At 48.5% G+C, this 18,779-nt stretch overlaps 1 protein-coding gene across 1 annotated transcript; it reads left to right on the forward strand.

Annotated features, from left to right (window-relative positions):
* Positions 1-10,922: 10,922 nt before the first annotated feature.
* Positions 10,923-16,024, forward strand: ADRA2C (adrenoceptor alpha 2C). The gene has a single exon (XM_068149648.1). The coding sequence runs from the start codon at positions 10,950-10,952 to the stop codon at positions 12,303-12,305; it is 1,356 nt and encodes a 451-aa protein (XP_068005749.1). The 5' UTR covers positions 10,923-10,949; the 3' UTR covers positions 12,306-16,024.
* The last annotated feature ends 2,755 nt before the right edge of the window (positions 16,025-18,779 follow it).

The following is an 18,779-nucleotide window of genomic DNA, read 5'->3' on the forward strand; positions in this document are numbered from 1 at the left end:
TAATAGGGGCTCCAGAACTGGATGCAGTACTCCAGGTGGGGTCTCACCAGAGCTGAGTAGAGGGGGAGAATCATCAAGAGAGAAGCTGCCATTGCCACAGGTTTACAGAGTCACTTTGCATGGCTCTGAGGATGAGAAATTATCCTCCTTACCTTTTTAGGAATTCAGCCCTTTCTTAGATTCCTTTTTTTAATGCATTTTTTAGTATTTTGTCCTCATGAAGACAGACATTTTGCTCATTAAGATTTTTTACTCATTAAGGCATTTTACTCATAGACTTTTTACTTATTAGACTTCTTACTCACTAAGCCACCTTTAAGGACATGTTACTGCTTTAGATAAGGAAGAAACCTCCCCTGTTCCACCCTGTCATTCACCAGATGTTTCATGGATGCCAGGTAATGGGGCCTTCCCTGGTGGAGGGAGCTTAACCCCTTACCCACTCCCTTGGCACATTATAAAGAAACCCTGAAAGTGACTGCCAGCAAAATAGCTCTTGTACATCTCACTCCATTTTGCAAAGACAGGAGGGAATTCAAGTTGTCTCTGCCCAGTTAAAGGTGTCAGAATAACATGCTGGAAAGCAGCTCCATGGAGAAACACCTTGGAGTCCCAGTGAACAGTAAGCTCTCCATGGGACAGTAAGGTGCACTCGTGGCCAAAAGGGCCAACAGCATCCTGGGGTGCATCAAGAACAGTGTGGACAGCAGGACTAGGGAGGTTCTCTTCCCCCTCTATTCTGCCCTGGTGAGACCACACCTGGAATACTGTGTCCAGTTTTGGGCTCCCCAGTTCAAGAGAGACAGGGACCTGCTGGAGAGAGTCCAAAGACAGCTACAAGGATGATGAAAGGACTCAAAAACATTTCTGCTGTGAAGAAAGACTTGAGAGACCTGGGGCTGATTAGTTTGGAGAGGAGAAGGCTGAGAGGGAATCTTATCAATGTCTGTAAATGTCTGAGGGGTGGGTGTCAAGATCAAGGTGCCAGGATCTTTTCAGTGGTGCCCAGGGATAGGACAAGGGGCAATGGGTTCAAGCTGGAACACAGGAGGTTCCACTTCAACATGGAGGGGAGACACTTCTGTATGGTGAGGGTGACAGAGCACTAAAACAGACTGCCCAGAGAGGTTGTAGAGTCTCCTTCTCTGGAGGCTTTCAAAACCCACCTGCATGAGTTCCTGTGTGACCCGCCCTAGGTGATCCTGCTCTGGCAGGGGGTTGGATTCAATGATTTTTTGAGGTCCCTTCCAACCCTTACCATTCTGTGATTCTGTGATGAAAGTAGCAGAAGGAACAAGATTGCCAACTTGCCAATGAGTTAATTGGTGGAGAATGATAATACAGATAAATAGCTAAGTGTGTAATGATGATGCCGTAAGGGATCAATGTGTTTTCACAGGTGCCTCAGAAAGCTTTTCTTGTAAATTATTTCTTACAACCTAACTGGAGCTGTGGTGGATATGAGCCAAGATTTGCACCTGCTGGAATTGCCTAATATAAATAACATGAATCAGAACATCTGACTGGGGTGCTCATGATTAATGATGGGGGGGGGGGGGGGGGGGGGGGGGAAGAAAGAGCAGAACAGAAAATTCTCTGATGCATTGGTATTTCCTCATAGGATAGTCCCTGCACTGTCCAGCATGCTGGCCAACCTTCCTATGCTGTTTTCTTGAACAGTTTAACTGTTGAAGAATAATTGGGACAAATAGAATAGAATAGAATAGAATAGAATAGAATAGAATAGAATAGAATAGAATAGAATAGAATAGAATAGAATAGAACAGAACTAACCAGGATGGAAAAGACCTTTGAGATCATCGAGTCCAACCTATCATCCAGCACCATCTAATCAACTAAACCATGGCACCAAGTGCCTCATCCAGTCTCTTCCTAAACACCTCCAGTGATGGTGACTCCACCATCTCCCTGGGCAGCACATTCCAATGGCCAATCTCTCTCTCTGTGAAGAATTTCTTCCCAACATCCAGTCTAAACCTCCCCTGGCACAACTTGAGACTGTGTCCTCTGTTCTGCTCCTGGGTGCCTGGGAGAAGAGACCAACCCCCACCTGCCTACAACCTCTCTTCAGGTAGTTGTATAGAGCAATGAGGTCTCCCCTGAGCCTCCTCTTCTCTAGGCTAAGCAACTCCAGCTCTCAGCCTCTAGGTGCAGTAAGAATGTGTACCTGTCTGCTCTAGCAGAGGAGTTGACCCAGACGATCTTCAGAGGTCCCCTTCCAACCCTATCCCTATCATTCTGCGGTTCTGTGTGATCCACAGTGAAACTCTTTGTCCTTACACTCGATCTTGGCACACTGCAACATCATTACTTATGGCTGTGTCATCCCCTGAGAGCTCAGCAGTGCTCCCTACAGGGAAGCCAGCTCTAGGAGCACAAGGTCAAGAGAGAGCTCATGTCTCCCTGTGGACACCAAAATGTGTCTGGAGAGGAATGTGAAGCTGTTTAAGAGGAGGAACTGCTGACAAATGTGGCAGGGCTCTGATGTGTTTCTAAGCACAGTGCAGGTGTGTTGGTATTCAGTGCTAATGCTGGGACACTTCAAAAACTCTAATCTAAGTAGGGTTTGTAACTGCACTGACCTCTGAACCTGGAATTTAGGATTCATAACTGCTGATGTCAGTGAAAGAGTTTGAGTTGAATTTGCTTCTGCACAATATTCATAAAACTCCTTCAGTATGAATTTGCTCTTTGCACAACCTCAAGTTAATTTGTATGAGTTCTGTGTTTGCATTTTCAAGACTGAAAGACTGTTACAGAGTTAGCTGAATCTGCTACAGCTCTGACAAGCAAGCAGAATACAAATAAGGGAGTGCTAAACATTGTGCTGAACTGGCCTTCAATTCCAATAGCTGCAGTAGCCTCAAGGATCAAGGACTGGCTTTGGATTCAGAATAGAGTAGAATATAATAGAATTAGGATAGGATAGGGTAGGGTAGGATAGGATAGGATAGGATAGGATAGGATAGGATAGGATAGGATAGGATAGGATAGGATAGGATAGGATAGGATAGGATAGGATAGGATAGAATTGAATTGAATTGAATTAACCAGGTTGGAAGATACCTTTGAGATCATCAAGTCCAACCTATTACCAAACACCATCTAATCAACTAAACCATGGCACCAAACAGCCCATCCAGTCTTTTCCTAAATACCTCCAATGATGATGAGGAATGCACCTCTGGAGATCATTGAGTCCAACCCCACTGCTAGAACAGGTTCACCTAGAGCAGGCTGCACAGGATGGAGTCCAGGTGGGTTTCAAGTGGCTCCAGAGAACTTCCTGTGAACCTGAAATCAGCATTTCCTTTGAGTAACAGACAAATATCAGGCTGCAGTGCCTGCTGCTACTCCTGCTGTGTGTCACATTGTGAGTTCAACCATTCCCATTTGGAAGAGTTTATGTTCACCACTGGCTGATTTGTTCCTCAAGGCATGCTGCAATTTTGGGGATGTCTTCCCTAATAGTCTTGATGATTGCTGTTAGCTTGGACACAAACCCATTGGAAGGGATTCCATTACAGAGATGTTAAGGGCTTGTAGCCAAAGTCTGTCTGCTAGCTAAATCAGATGAAAATAAGTCATGAAAAGGGCTGTCTTACACCCATGCCAAAAGGGCCTTACAGTTAATATCTTAGAGTTAAGCAGTGTCACAGATGATAAATGACCTACACAGAATTTTCTCTATTTAGAAGCTGAAGCTTTTACAAACTTGCATAACCTCATTGGGGATGCAAATAAATGCATGCTTGATATAAGTTCAGCACAATAAGCTAAATACTTCTCATCCATATGACTGTGCAGAAGTCCTGCATGACTAAAAACCACGCTGAACTCAAGAGGAAGAGGCCTCAAATACAGTGCAGAGGTCTAGCAACATAATGCACTCACCCAGTGTGAGTGGCACAGCTCACAGTACAGGTGGCTGTGAAGGCTATTTAAACTTCTGACTTAATAAATAAGAAATGAAGCAGCCTTAAATGAGTACAGAGAATGGAAGCAGAACAAACAGGGAAAAGGCAAGAAAGGGGACACAGATCAATTTTTCATGACTCTTCAGTGACAGGGAGGATCAAACAAACACTTCTGCAGTAGCCCCAGGTTTGGTTCCAAAGGGCTGAGTCAATGGCACTCTGCAGCGCAGGCATGGCTGTCCTGATCCTGGTACACAAACAAAAAGGACTTAACAGAAAGCAGACAGAACATGTGGAATAACACTATGTACCACTGGGACCTAGAAAACAAAAATCCTCTCTCTGGAACTCTCTCCCACCACCAAGTCATCAGGAACAACAGAGGAGGGCCTCACTCCCCAAGCAACAACAGGGAAGGACCTCTCCCACCAACCCATTGGAAACACCAGACCCACAAGGCACTGCTGGACCCTTCATGGTGGTGACTTTCCTTGCAGTCTATAAAGACACCTTTGCTTATACTTCTATACCTTTTCTGTCACTCCTCCTTTCCTATCTTGGGCCTCTCTTTCAACAGTAATAAACTGTTGGAACAAGATTTGACCTCCTTTGTGTCTTAATCCAACTGTGGGTGAAACAGGAACAGGGCTCCAAGCAAACTGGGACACTGGACACCACTGAAAATAGCCTGGTCCCAAACTCCTGACAACCACCCTCTAAGTATTGATCAGCATTGGTGAGATTCCTCCCCTCAGTCTTCTCTTTTCCAGACTGAAAAGGCCCTATTTCCTCAGTCTTTCTGCAGAAGAGATGTTCCAGTCCCTCAAAACACATGGATGTTTTGGAAGTTTGGCTCCATTTGTGGACACTAAAAGCCTACCCTGACCTCTGTCAGGAGTTCACAAGTTAATGTCCATTTAATGTTAGAGAATTTCAGAGTCTTTCCCTTGAAAACAGTATTTACATTTTGAAGGACCTGAACTCCCTTCCAAAGGGACTCACTTTCCTCATATTTAGTTTCTTTCTCTCTAAATCCAGGACAGGTTCTTTCTTCTTCACCTCTTAGCCCAGTTTGCTATCCCATGGTTTGTACTGCAGCTTATCACTTCAACTACTAGCAGTAGACTGCAGATGATCATGGCACCCTGAGCAGATTCAGAAGGCAAATCATGCCCCAGAAAGTTTAAAGCTGTACAGTGTGTTTTGTCAGCAGCCAGCTTTGTGAAGGGTTGATAAGGCTGCATAATCTTGCCTATTGATGTAAAGCTCAGTTTGAAAGAGAGATCTGCCAGATGTTTACTACATCAGGCTGTCCCACAGACCTTTATGTTTAGCTAAGACACATTTTTGAAGTCACAAGAGGGAAGTAAGGAACTCAGTTCCCACTGAAAATTAAATAACACCCCCTGGACAAAGAAAGCTGAGATATTGCTCTCATCACAAGGAAGACTTTGAGGTGCTGGGGCAGGTCCAGAGAAGGGCAATGAAGCTGAAGGGTCTGAAGAACAGGGCTGGTGAGGAGTAGCTGAGGGAACTGGGCTTGTGCAGCCTCGAGAAAAGGAGGCTGAGACCTGATTGCTCTCTGCAACTCCCTGAAAGGAGGCTGGAGCGAGGTGGGGCTTGGTCTTTTCCTCCTAGTAATGAGGGAAACGGCCTCAGAGGAAATGGCCTCAGGTTGCACTAAGGGAGGTTTAGGTTAGACATTAGAAGAATCTTCTTCACTGAAAGGGTTCTCAAAGCCTGGAACAGGCTGCCCAGGGAGGTGGTTGAATCCCCATCCCTAGAGGTGCTGAAAAGAGGCAGAGATGTGGTGCTGAGGGACATGATTTAGCACCAACCTTGGTAGAGTTAGAGAATGGCTGGACTCCATGGCCTTAAAGGGCTTTTCCAACCAAAACCATTCTGTGATCTCCTGATACTCTGCAGACTAAGCAGATTTTCAGGAGGGTAGATTTCTGGCATCTATGCCCTTGCTTCATTCACCTTTATATACCTGAGCTGGGGAGGCATGTGGCAAACAGGATCTCAGTTACACACATGAGCACCCAAAGGTTGCTCCCCTGGCTTCAGTGGTTATTTACTGAATCACAGCCCAACTCTGTGCTAAAGAAACCACAACCAAATGTTTGTATTTTGCTCCAACTTCATTTTATTTTACTTTTTTCACATCCCAGTTGACCTTTCCTCCCTTGAAATGGCAAATCACCGCTCAGACATTTGCTCCGCTCATTCCCATTGTTATGAAACTTCTGCATTGCCTTGTTTTGAGCCAAAAGAAGTCATGAGAAACCTTCAGCTCTTCTAATCTGAAGCCCTAAATCATTAGCTGAAAGTTCATTTCGAGTTGCAGCTCACACAACTTCAAAACAGAGTTAAGTCAGCCTGACTTCACAGTAAGGGAAGGAGATGGTGGTGGGGCTAACATGCCCCTTTGTGGAGAGTTAGCTCCTGAAGCCCCAGTGTTCCTGTGGTTTTGCAGTTCGTGTGCCCTGGATTTTAAACCCAGATGGAAGCATTTAGGTCACGCATTCTTGCTGTCTGCCTAAGTGTCAGTCACATCCAAGGTTGACTTTAAGTTCCTGCACTTTCTCCTCCCAGTTCATAGACACCGTTCATGAAACTCTCAGCTATGAAGAGCTGACCACAAGTATTAGGAAGCTGCTCCAGTGGTTACTCAAGTTTCTTGTTAAAAATATGTGCCATTTACTTCCTGTTTGGACTTTGCTAACCTCAGCCTCCACTTATTTGATCTTCCCATGGTTTGGGAAGCTTGTTGAAGAGCTCTTCTGATCAGATTGTTTGTCTGTTTAGGAGGGCTTCAGGGGGCATCAGGTTTCTATTTGATTTTGTTCTTTATCTTACACTTGGGTTGTTTAGGTGATTGCTGCTTCTTCATTTTAGTCTTATTAGAGTTTGTATCCTGCTTTGAGCTAGAATAAAACTAATTTTGTTCAGTGATTTTGTCTTTTCAGCTCAGGCTCTGCTCAGGAACTGCACTCTCTGAAGTTAACAGGGTATTTTTGCAGACAGGGGCTGCTTCTAGCTGTGAGAATGCAAATACTTCGAGGATCAGCATGAAGAAAGGCTCTGGCTTATACATGCTCCTGTGCAGACCAAGACCACTGCTAAATCCTTTGTACCTTAGAATCAGAATCACATATGGTTGGAAGAGACCTCAAAGATCATCCAGTCCAACCTTCAACCCAGCACTGAAGGGTCAACACTAATGCCTAAGGACCAGGTCCACACTGCCATTGCCAGTTACAGGCCACAGACATCATGCTAGTGCGGCCAGCAGGAGCAGGGAAGTCATTGTGCCCCTGTACTCAGCACTGGTTAAGCCACACCCCGAGTACTGTGTCCAGCTCTGGGCCCCTTGATCTAAGAAGGACATTGAGACACTTGAAGGTGTCCAGAGAAGGGCAACGAGGCCGGGGAGAGGTCTGGAGCACAGCCCTGTGAGGAGAGGCTGAGGGAGCTGGGGCTGCGCAACCCAGAGAAGAGGAGACTCAGGGAGACTCCACGGCTCTCCACAACTACCTGAAGGGAGGTTGCAGCCAGGTGGGGGTTGGTCTCCTCTCCCAGGCAACCAGCACCAAAACAAGAAGACACAGTCTCAAGGTGTGCCAGGGGAGGTTTAGGCTGGAGGTGAGGAGAAAGTTCTTCACATAGAGAATTGTTAGCTGTTGGAATGTGTTACCTCCTTGGGGTACTGTAAAGAACAAGGTCAAACCACTGGGGAGAAGTGGACAGGACAGGTGACCCTAATGAGCAGCAAGGGATTCCATCCCATGGATGTCACAGTCAGTATAAGGGTCAAGCTCTTTTCTTCAATGAGAATCTGAGAGGACTCTGTCCATTCTGCCCTTGATCCCAATCCCTGCTTTCATGCATCCAGTTCCAGAGTCCAGCTCCTGAATCTACCTCCCCTCTGCTGCTGAGACCAGTCTGGGACTTCCCCAGTGCCTGCTCCTAGCATCCCTGGTGACGGTGATGTGGTTGGCAACACAGGGCTGAGTTCCATACTGGTATCTACTTGATTTCATTATTATTTTCATTAAAGCTGCCTTATTTTTTCTTTCCCAACCCAGAAGTCTCTGTCCCTTATTCCCTTTCTCTTCCCCTATGGGAAAGGAAGGGGGTTAACCAAGAGCATGTCCAGTGGCCAGCCCAGCCCTGACCCTTGGCACTTTGTTACTGACAAAGGATGGTTTCAAGATGATGTCCTTTCTCTTTTAGATGCAGTCACAACGTGTTTATTAATTAGCTTTCAGATTAGAAAAAACTTCAAAGCAAACTGCTTACTAAATAGATTAATTAGATCACAATCTCCAGAGGAATTTTCTTTCCTATCAGGGTTAAGCATAGTCCCTCCCAACCCTTCACAATCCAGGCCACGTACCTACACAAACGGACTGAGAACAGAGGAGCCAGAGCTGGAATCTGAGGCTCCTCGGACTCAAGAGTATCCCTTATCATTCCTCAAAGCCCCAAGCTGTTCTGTATCAACCCAAGGGACCATTCCAGTATCAAGTGTTTTATCATTTTAAATGTTACAGAGTGAGAAAGAAAAGTCTCTGGGGTGTACGTGCCTCCACTACTCAGTTTCCTGTTAGGAGCAACACGATCCTGGCAGTGCACCAGCCTGCAACTCTCCCAAGACCTGGGGACTGCATTTATGGTTCCAGATGGGGCATAGGAGGGAGGCAGCAGCTCAATCAGCTGCTGAACCTGGGAATGCCCATAGGCAAAACACCAGGTTCCTCTCTTTAGAAGTCAGCAGGGTGATGATGGAGGGGTTTAGGCAGCTCCAAAACTACACAGAAACTCTGGAAAGCAGCCAGGCTGTGGATTTCAGCACCACTGTGCTCACCAAGTTCTGCTGTGCAAGGCTACCTCTTTCACTGGGTATTTTACAGCACCACAATGGGCCAGGCACCCGTGCCATGCAAGGCAATAACACCACCACACAGCACCAAAGGAGCACATTATTCTGGATTAAAAGTGAATTAATCTGCAGTGGGTGAATTCATGTTCTAGCTCATCTGAAACGAGCACAACCAGTCCTCTGGTTATGGCTGTGCTTCTCTGCTAGTAAATAAGCACTGAAGGCTCTTGGCAGCGTGGCAGGAGAGAAGCAGCACAGCAGCAAAGAGGCCAGTGGGGCCTCCTTGCTTGGAAGAAGCAAACCCTAGGCACCAGACTTGATAAGGGTTAGGTAATGGTTGGGCTGGATGACCTTGAGATCTTTCCAAACCAAATGATTCTATGATCTGACTGCCTCTGCTGGGAAGGAGGGGAGGCAGCCAGCAGCACTCCTTCTGCACCTGTTACTTCTGGCTACTGCTAAAATCAAACCCTTACACATCTTCCAGAGAGCCCAAAGGTCTGAACAGTGGAGCTGTTACTCTAAGTCTCCCTAGTGCTTCCCTTCCCATATTACTGAAGGTTCTCTGCCTTCACAACTACATCAAAATACTTACCAAGGCTTTTCCCCCTGCTTCCCTCTCACACCAGCACTCCCCTGGTGTCAGTCTCATGAAATTCTAGATTCTTTTCAGCTGGAAAAGACTTTTAAGATCATTGAGTCCAACCACCAACCCAACACCACCATTACCACTAAACCATGCCCTTAAAAAGCCATGTCCACGTTTGTTGGTCCACCTCTGGGGATGGCAACTCCACCACCTGCCTGGGCAGCCTGTTCCAATACCTGACCACTCTTGCAGTAAAGAAAGCTTCCCTAATACCCAACCCAAACCCCTCTCGGTGCAGCTTAAGACCATTTCCTTTCGTCCTCTCTTGTTCGTGTGGGGAGAGCCCAACCCGCACCTGGCTCTAACCTTCCACAGATCTGTAGAGAGCAATAAGGTCTCCCCGCATCCTCTTCTTCTCCAGCTTAAACATCCCCAGCTGCCGCTCACCAGCCCTGTACTCCAGACCCTTTCTCAGCTTCGCTACCCTTCTGCGGACACGCTCCAACCCCTCAATGTCCTTGTCTCGCACATCTTCCAGCGTGACCAAGCTTTACCCGTGCCGACCCTCACGCCAAGTCCGTGCCCCACGGCTGCCGCTTATCCCCAAAACACACCGCGAACCCCGCTCCCGCCGCCCCTCAGGGCGGTAACGGGGTCCGCCTGGTGCGGCCGGGCGGGCAATGCCGCCCCCTAGCGCCGCAGCCCGGCGCCGCAGGCAGCGTCCGCTCCGCTCCGGCTCCGCGCACCGGGGGCACTGGACCCGGCGCCGCTCCTCACATCTACCCACCGGGGCGACCTCTGGGGCGGGAAGGGGGGCCTTTCCCACCGCTCCGCAGCGAGGAGAAACAACTGCGTGGCCACCGAGTATCGGCCGGGAGCATTCCGGAGGCCACCGCGGCGGGGAGGAGAAGGCAGCGCGGCTGCCGGCAGGCGAGAAGCGGCGGCGGCGCTCGAGGTGGTTCTGGAGCCGCTGGGGTGTTCGGCGGAGGAGGGCGCGGCGGGTTTCACCTGGCGGGACTGAGCATGCGCACGGCGGCGGGGCACGCTGCCGATTGGGAGCGCGATGCACGACTAGGACGGAGCCGCCGGGCAGCCGCGACTTCGCCGAGAGCGCGCTGCCGCGCCGCCGGAGCGGGGCCGCCGGGAGCCGCTCGCTCTCCATGGGATTTGATGCCGCCGCCGCTGCTGATCCTGCTGCTGCCACCTCGGACCCTACTCTCTGCCAGGATCCAGCTCCTGCCGTGGACTGCTATTGGCCGGGCGGTGTCTTCTCCGGAGCCTCCGGGCTGCCTTGAGACGGGCATGACCGGGAGAGCGGCAGGAGCCAGCTGTGCCCCTCTGTCCCCTCACCGGGGGCCGGGCGGAGGCAGCGGTGCCGCGCTCCCCGCTGCTCCGGGGCGGTGCTGCCCGGGCCTGCCTTGAGGCGCCGGGGAGGGGACCATTGGCTGGGGGGCGATGAGGGCGGCGGGGTGGCGGCGACGGGGCGGCGGTGGCGGGGCGGGGCAGGGGCTCCGCGGGGCTCTGTAGGACGCCGATGCCCCGCACACCCATCATGGATCTGCTGCTGATGGTGAACACGAGCCTAGGCTCCCCCAACGAGTCCCTGGCGCTGCCCCCCTCCTCGCCGTCCTCCTCTGCCCTCCTTCAGCCGCCCTCCCCGTACTCCCCGGCGGCCGTGGCCAGCCTGGCAGCTGTGGTGGGCTTCCTCATCGTCTTTACCATCGTGGGCAACGTGCTGGTGGTGATAGCTGTGCTTACCAGCCGGGCGCTGAGAGCCCCCCAGAATCTCTTCCTGGTGTCCCTGGCCAGCGCAGACATCCTGGTGGCTACCCTGGTCATGCCTTTCTCCCTAGCCAACGAGCTTATGAATTACTGGTACTTCGGCAAGGCTTGGTGCAACATTTACCTGGCGCTGGACGTGCTCTTCTGCACCTCCTCCATTGTCCACCTGTGTGCCATCAGCCTGGACAGGTATTGGTCGGTCACACAGGCGGTGGAGTACAACCTCAAACGGACCCCTCGGCGGATCAAGGCCATCATCCTCACTGTCTGGCTCATTTCAGCTGTCATCTCCTTCCCACCATTGATCTCCGTCTACCGAGACCCTGAAGGAGACGTCTTTCCCCAGTGCAAGCTCAACGATGAGACATGGTACATCCTTTCCTCTTGTATTGGCTCTTTCTTTGCCCCCTGCCTCATCATGGTGTTGGTCTATATCCGCATCTACCGTGTGGCCAAACTAAGGACCAGGACCCTCTCTGAGAAGCGTACCATGCCAGAGGGGTCCTCCCAGACTGAGAATGGCTTGAGCCGCACTGCTGGCGGCTGCATGTCCCTGAGGATGCCTCTGGGAGAGAATGGACATTATTCTGTGCACCACTGGCGCAAAGCCTCAGAGCTGGAGGACATTGAGCTGGAGGAGAGCAGCACCTCAGAGAGCAGACGGAGGCGGAGCCGAGAGGAGCATCCCCGCAAGAGTGGCAAAAGCCAATCCTTCTCCTACTCCTTCTCCTCCAAGCACTCTAGCAGCCGTCTGTCCCGCTCCAGCAGTCGCTCCATGCAGTTCTTCTCGTACCGCCGGCGCCGGAAGCGTAGCAGCATCTGTCGTAAGAAAGTCGCCCAGGCCCGGGAGAAACGGTTCACTTTTGTGCTGGCCGTGGTCATGGGGGTCTTTGTAGTTTGCTGGTTCCCTTTCTTCTTCAGCTACAGCCTCTATGGTATTTGCCGGGAGGCATGTGAGGTCCCTGAGACTTTGTTCAAGTTCTTCTTCTGGATTGGGTATTGCAATAGCTCCCTCAACCCAGTCATCTACACCATCTTCAACCAGGACTTCCGCAGGTCCTTTAAACACATTCTGTTTAAGAAGAAGAAGAAGAACTTCCGGCATTGAGCTGGAGGGATGGATTTGACTTGAGCAGCAGTGTTGTTAAAAGAGAAGGAGAAGGCTCTATGCTGAAAAAGCAGGGAGGGAAGTGAACGTGGGGTTTGGGCTTAGAGAGAAGGAAGAGGGCTCGCCCCCATGGTGGAGGCAGGGTGATGCTGTGGGGTATGGGTTAGCGTTAGGGAGGCTGAGAGCATTACCCCTGGTACAGGGTGGTGGCATGGTGCTGGAGGAGCAGTGCTGGAGCGTGGAGGGAAAGCAAGCAGGGGAGTGATTGTCTTTGAACCCTGATGGAGGGCATGGGGAGTCCACAGAGGAGGTGAGACACCGAGTCTGGGAGGCAATGAGCTTTTGTGGGCTCTGGAATTTTGTGGGAAAGCAAGCAGAAACATCAGGAGGAAAAGATTAAGTGGCAATGGTGGTGGAGATTTGAGTATTTATAAATAGAGCAGCTGGGGCCCATGGTGGGCTCGTGCCAGTAAGACATTGGCTTGTACTGCTTCTGTGGAGAAAGAAAGTGCAAAGTACCAGGTACTGAAAGTGTTCTGAGTTATGAAAGGATTTAAATGTTTGCCAAAAACCCCCTAAAGAACAATCCAAACTCTTTTCTAAATAAACCTTTGTACTGTTAAAACCTTCTGAATGATGATTTTACACAGGGCTTAAGTCGAACAGAGAGCTTGAGGGGTTCCTTTGCCTTGGAGGGGGCTCTGCGTTTAGAGCTGGCTGGGAAACATTTTCCTTATCTTGCTGTGACTTTTGATTTGTCAGTGGGGCAAACCTGTGAGTCCTGCATGTTTTCATGAACTATGAAAAAGAACACATGCACCCCATCAACTTACTTCCCTTTGCTGGGTCACCACCAGGCAGTAAATTCCTGCTCCATCCCCCTCAGACCAGTGAGTGAAGAACTGTGCTATCCTAGAGCAGTTAGTGGTAGTGGGGGAGAAAAAAAGTATCATTTTGGTGAACTCATCTAACGTTCTCTGAGTGTAAAAAAATCATCATCATCATCACAATCAGATTACCAAGCAGCTCACCTTGCATGTGCCCTGGGGGACTCTTTCCCTTCTCTTTTTGGGTCGGCCTCAGTAGGCTTAGCTCAGGGGCTGGATGCTGCTCTCAGACAGGCAGTGGAAGGCAGCCTGCTATGCAGATTCTCAGAGGACGAGCAAACACCACACCACTAAGGTTCTTTAAATCCCTCCTATTTACAGTCTCAGAGCAACAAAATCCTTTATATTTACTTCTTTTTTTTTAATGAGAAGGGTGTGTTGCAGATTGCCAGTGGTGTATGTGAGCAAATCTCAAAAGGAGGTGCAGCTGTTCCAAGCCTTTAATATTGATGTTGCTTTATTGCCCTTTCCCCGATTGCATTTCTATTTTATGATTCCAAGGGATTTTTGTCGGGGAGGAGGGAGGGAAGAGGGGAGAAGAGTTAGGAGAGTTATTAAAGCAAACTGCATTTCCCCTGGGTTTATAAAATGTCATAAACTGTAATGAAGAGAATGAGAGACAGGGACTGGTGCCTGTGCGTTCACCACGGAATGCACACCGAGCATGAGACTCAGCTGAGCATTTACATCCCTTCTCCAGCTGAGCTCCTGCAAAGTATGTGTTCTGAGGGATAAATGCTGCTCTATTTCATAGCTGTCACCCCTTCCATAAACTGCCTGATTTGGCACCTGCCTCAAACAAAGCTTTCTGAAGTAAACAGCTCTTTGAAAAATAGGATGAAATCTAATCTCTTATAGCAGGCTTCTTGAAACAGCTAAATTGAGTTTATACCTGAGAATCATTAGATATCCCTTTCATTACTCCCCCTGTTCTGTCTGAAAGGTGTCTGTAGCCTCTCTCTAAGTCCCTATGGCATAAGGAGAAGTGATAGAACAGTCACTTTGTGTCATCTGTTTTTCATGGTAAAAATCTGTTCCACTTAACCCTGGAAAAGGAGCTTGTCACTGGCTAAGATTCCAGTGTTAATTCAATAGGCAATTTAACTTTGGGGCCCTCAAGTGCTGAAGTAAGGATTAGGTGATTGCACCAAGTGCATTAGGACTTTACTTGATGTCACTAAAGAGACATCTGAGACCTTTTCTGCAAGTCTGTAACTTACTGGCTCCTTGCTTGAAATAAGGCTGGGAGCTGTGAAACGATTTGAGCTCTGTTTAAACATCTGGGCACGAAAAAAGGATGTTGAGACTTGCTTTCAGGAGCATGCCTTTGTAAATAACAAATGATTTGGTAGCAATGTGCACCTGAGCCAGGCAAATGAGAGGTAAAAAAGAGCAACTGAGAGGAGGGAATTACAAGCCATTTTCTCTCTTGCAAAATGGAGATTTCTAGTTAAAGTTACATCAAGAAGAGCTGAAACAGGCTCGCGTTATTTGTAGGTAATGATGTAGCTAAAAAGTTCAGGTTTGTTTAATCTGAAGAAACTTTGTACTTGCCAGAGCAACCAAAGCAACACATGGTACATAGCTACTACCTCTGAGCTGCTGGAGATACCTGTTCCTCCCGAGGTGAAGGTCTCTTTACTTTGTGCTCATTTAGTGCGGTTCCCCAGTCTGCAGACACTCAGCAGTTTCGCTCTTGCGCTGCTTGTGAAATGAGATTCCTTGCCTGTGAACACAACCCTCGCCCTTTGTTTTCCCTTGCAGAATCCAAGGAGTCTGTGCAAACGAGGTTTGACAGGTTGTAGTGGATGTGAAGTATACATTGAACGACTGATGTGCCTTAAAAGTCATTTCTTTGCTATGAAATGATTCCGTGGTCATTATAAGCGTAAAGGAAATCGTGCTTCTGGTTTTATTTTGCCTTTCCAAATGTCTAAAAGGGATTGATGTAGGCACTGAGCATCTCTGTGCAGCAGCTGACTTAAACCCAGGGCATTTGTCTGTGCTTTTAATTTATTTCCCATCACAGTTACTCATCTGATTCAGTGCCTCAGGAGGATCTCATTTCTCCTGAGCCAGATAAACAGTAATATTCCTCACTAAAGATGTGCAGTGCACGCTCCCTTTAAGTGCATTTCCCTCTTAAATTAGTGGATACAGAGGATTTCTATAAAACCTGTTTTTACTGATTATGCTTCAAGGAAGTGAAATGGGGGCTGATTTATTTTTTTAATTACAGTGTTCTCTTATTACTTGTACTAGCTGAAGACTGGAATTTGTTTGTAACATAAATGTGTGGTGTTAACTTTCCATAAAACGTTGTCAGCTCTGCTACTCGCCCTGTGGTTGTGCTTCCACTGTTAAGTTGGCTAATGGCATAGGCAGGGTAAAAATAGGCAGTGCAGCTTCTGCTGAAGAAAAAGGGAGAAGGTGTTTTGTGTTCTGAATGTGTCCATTTGTGTCTTTGATCACATCTGATGAGCTGGTTTGAAACACTCACTCTCTGCCGTTGTGGGAAAGCCAAATGCTGCTATGAAGCCATATCCCATTTTAAAAAGCACCTGATTTTTAACTCTTCATTCCCCTGTTTTACCATGAAGATGAATGTTCTGTCACTCTAAAGTGAGAAGTTAATGCTTTGTTTCCAGAACAGACTTTATGAACAGCACCACTGTTGGTTGGTTATTGAAATACTGAGCAGGATTACTCAGCTAGGACGGGAACTGGGTGCTGCTGTCCCTCAGCCCTCTTCTGTGGGAGTTTTGCGTGAGTGACAACCACAGAATTAGCCACTTCAAGGCTTGAGGCAGATGAAAGAGGCCTTACATGCAGGAGATTTGACACAGGATCACAGCTTTAAATCCTTGTCTAAAATAAGGATCGGGCCCTTGTTGTTCCGTGTGATCTCTCTTCAGAAGGGCCATGGTGTTCCAAGGGCACTGGCAATTTCTGAGCGGCCCTGAGATGAAAGACTACATGCAAACAGCTTTGCTAGCTGGGCTGTAGCATCCTCTCTGAGTAATCCCAGAAAACTTCAGCAGTTTACTTGTGAATGAGGGAACTGCTCAGTGCGGGCAAGGCTGCTAGGAGCTTCCTTAGACATTGCCTCTTGTTTAGTAAATGTGCCTGAGGAATGTAAGCAGAGCTGTGTGTGTGTAAGATTACAGAACCTGAAAGTGCTCTCTGCTTTGACTGCTGTTCAGACCCATAGATGGTGTGGGGCAAGGGGTCTCTGACTGTCTGACCAGAGCAACAAACCCTGCTGTGCATTTGCAGTGCTAGCTGTGTGAGGAGCATTGTCTGATTGCATCTGCTTTTCAGAGAGGAAAGCTGGTGGTCTCCTTCTTGCTCTGTGGAAGCTGGTGTTGGTTAGAACAGCAGCTGAGCAGTGTGAGGATTTTGCAGGCAGTGTCAGTATCACGTATTTCAGGAGAATGTTCTGACCTTAAACTATGACTACAGCCAAGGAGGAGAGAATACCTACAAGCTGTGCAAAATGAAGGCCAGATGCTATCTGGGAGTTTGTTTTCATAGTTGCTCATTGTGATTTGGCTGGTAAGCAGACGGCAATGAGAAGCTTCAGAGGAAAAGCTCTGATTTGAAGGGTGGGACAGTGCACGAGGAAGTGACTACCCTCAACACTGGGGGAATTCATAATTTACTTACCCACTTTGCACTGCAGACAGGAACAGTGGAGGAATTTGCCTTTTGTGTTTGCACAGGAGCCAATATTAATTTGCCTTCCAGATCCAAGCATAAATCCAGGCTGGGTGAGGAGCGGCTCAAGAGCAGGCTGAAAGAGAAGGACTTGGGGGGTGTCAGCTGATGACAAACTCCCCATGAGCCAGCAATGGTCACTGGCAGCCCAGAAGGCAGCTGTGTGCTGGGCTGCATCCAAAGCAGGGAGAGCAGCAGGACAGGGAGGGGATTCTGCCCCTCTGCTCTGCTGAGACCACACCTGGAGAACTGCATTTAGTTCTAGGACCCTCAGTATAAGAGGGACATGAAGCTGCTGGAGTGGATCCAGAGGAGGCCATGAAAATGATCAGAGGGCTGAAGAACCTCCCTTATGGGGACAGGCTGAGAGAGTTGGGGTTGTTCAGCCTGGAGAAGGCTCCAGGGAGAACTTAGAGCAGCTTTCCAGTACCTGAAGGGGTCTACGGGAGAGCTGGGAGAGACTTTTGACAAGGGCTGGGAGTGCTAGGACAAGAGGGAATGGATTAAAGCTGGAGGATGGCAGGTTTGACTAGAGATTAGGAAGAAATTCTTCACAGTGGGAGTGGTGAGGCACTGGAATAGGCTGCCTTAGAAGGCTGTGGATGACCTCTCCCTGCAGGTGTTCAAGGCCAGGTTGGATGAGGCCTTGAGCAACCTGGGCTAGGAGGAGGTGTCCCTGCCCATGGTGGGAGGTGTTGGAACTGGATGATCTTTAAGGTCTCTTCCAGCCTAAACCATTCTATGAATCTGTGGGTCAGCTAGCCCATACAAAAGGTGACACAGGAGAAACTAGGGAGAGGGAATTACTCACTTCAGTGTTCAACATCAAGCTTACATTTGTCCTTTGTCCTTGAAATTAGAATACAGTTTGTCACTTGGACCCAAAAGATCATGTAACATCAATAATGGTACACTGACTATAGTCCAGTTTTAGCAAAAAGCATCAGTTCATGTTATGCACCCTGCACATCTCCATTTCAGGACAGGAGTGGAAGAATCTGACACTTAAGGCATGTGAGAAAGGAGGAATTAGAAGTGTGAAGGTCACAGATCATGGCATTTCCTTACATCCCATTCTGTTAACTGAGCTGCCTTTAATTTTGTGGCTTCTCAGTCACTTTGAACTAAGAAAGACTTGTAAAGTGGCAGGTGGGTAGGAACTACATGGTCTTCAAGCTCCCTTCCATGGCAGGGGGTTGGAGCTAGATTATCATTAAGGTCCCTTCTGACCCAAACCATTCTAGGATTCTGTGAAAGTGCTTCTCAAGGAAACAAAGAGTGGCAAATTGCTCAGTGAGTGTTTAGATGGTTACACCTGATGCCCAATCCTCAGGATCACAGAATCACCAAGGTTGGGAGAGACCTCAAAGATCATCAAGTCCAATCTGGTTTTAGTGGTAAAGGCTGGGGCATCTTCATAGTTTCATAGTTTCATAGTTTCATTCAGGGTTGGAAGGGACCACAAGGATCATCTAGTTCCAACCCCCCTGCCACGGGCAGGGACACCCCACACTAGATCAGCCTGGCCAGAGCCTCATCCAGCCTGCTCTTAAACACCCCCAGGGACGGGGCCTCGACCACCTCCCTGGACAACCCATTCCAGGGCTTCACCACTCTCATGGTGAAGAACCTCCACCTCACATATAGCCTGAACCTCCCCACCTCCAGCTTCATTCCACTCACAGTGACTATCATGGCTTGGTCTAGGTTTAGCTGATACCTACAATTGGTACATTGCCTTTGTTTGAAGTGGCAGCCCTTAGAGTGTGACAGAGACATTTAAAGTAGTTTCTCTCTCCTCTGGCACACAACTGCACAACGTTTGATAATGTAGAGAAAGATTGCCACCAAAAAGAAGAAGAAGAAGAGG

This window comes from Melanerpes formicivorus, unplaced genomic scaffold (genome assembly GCF_026170545.1).
Source record: "Melanerpes formicivorus ecotype bairdi unplaced genomic scaffold, bMelFor1.0.p_v2 SCAF_18, whole genome shotgun sequence".
Classification (NCBI taxonomy): Eukaryota; Metazoa; Chordata; class Aves; order Piciformes; family Picidae; genus Melanerpes; species Melanerpes formicivorus.

What these genes read in the sequence shown, in the direction of transcription:
- ADRA2C (XM_068149648.1), top strand. Translation starts at nt 10,950, where the DNA reads ATGCCCCGCACACCCATCATGGATCTGCTGCTGATGGTGAACACGAGC.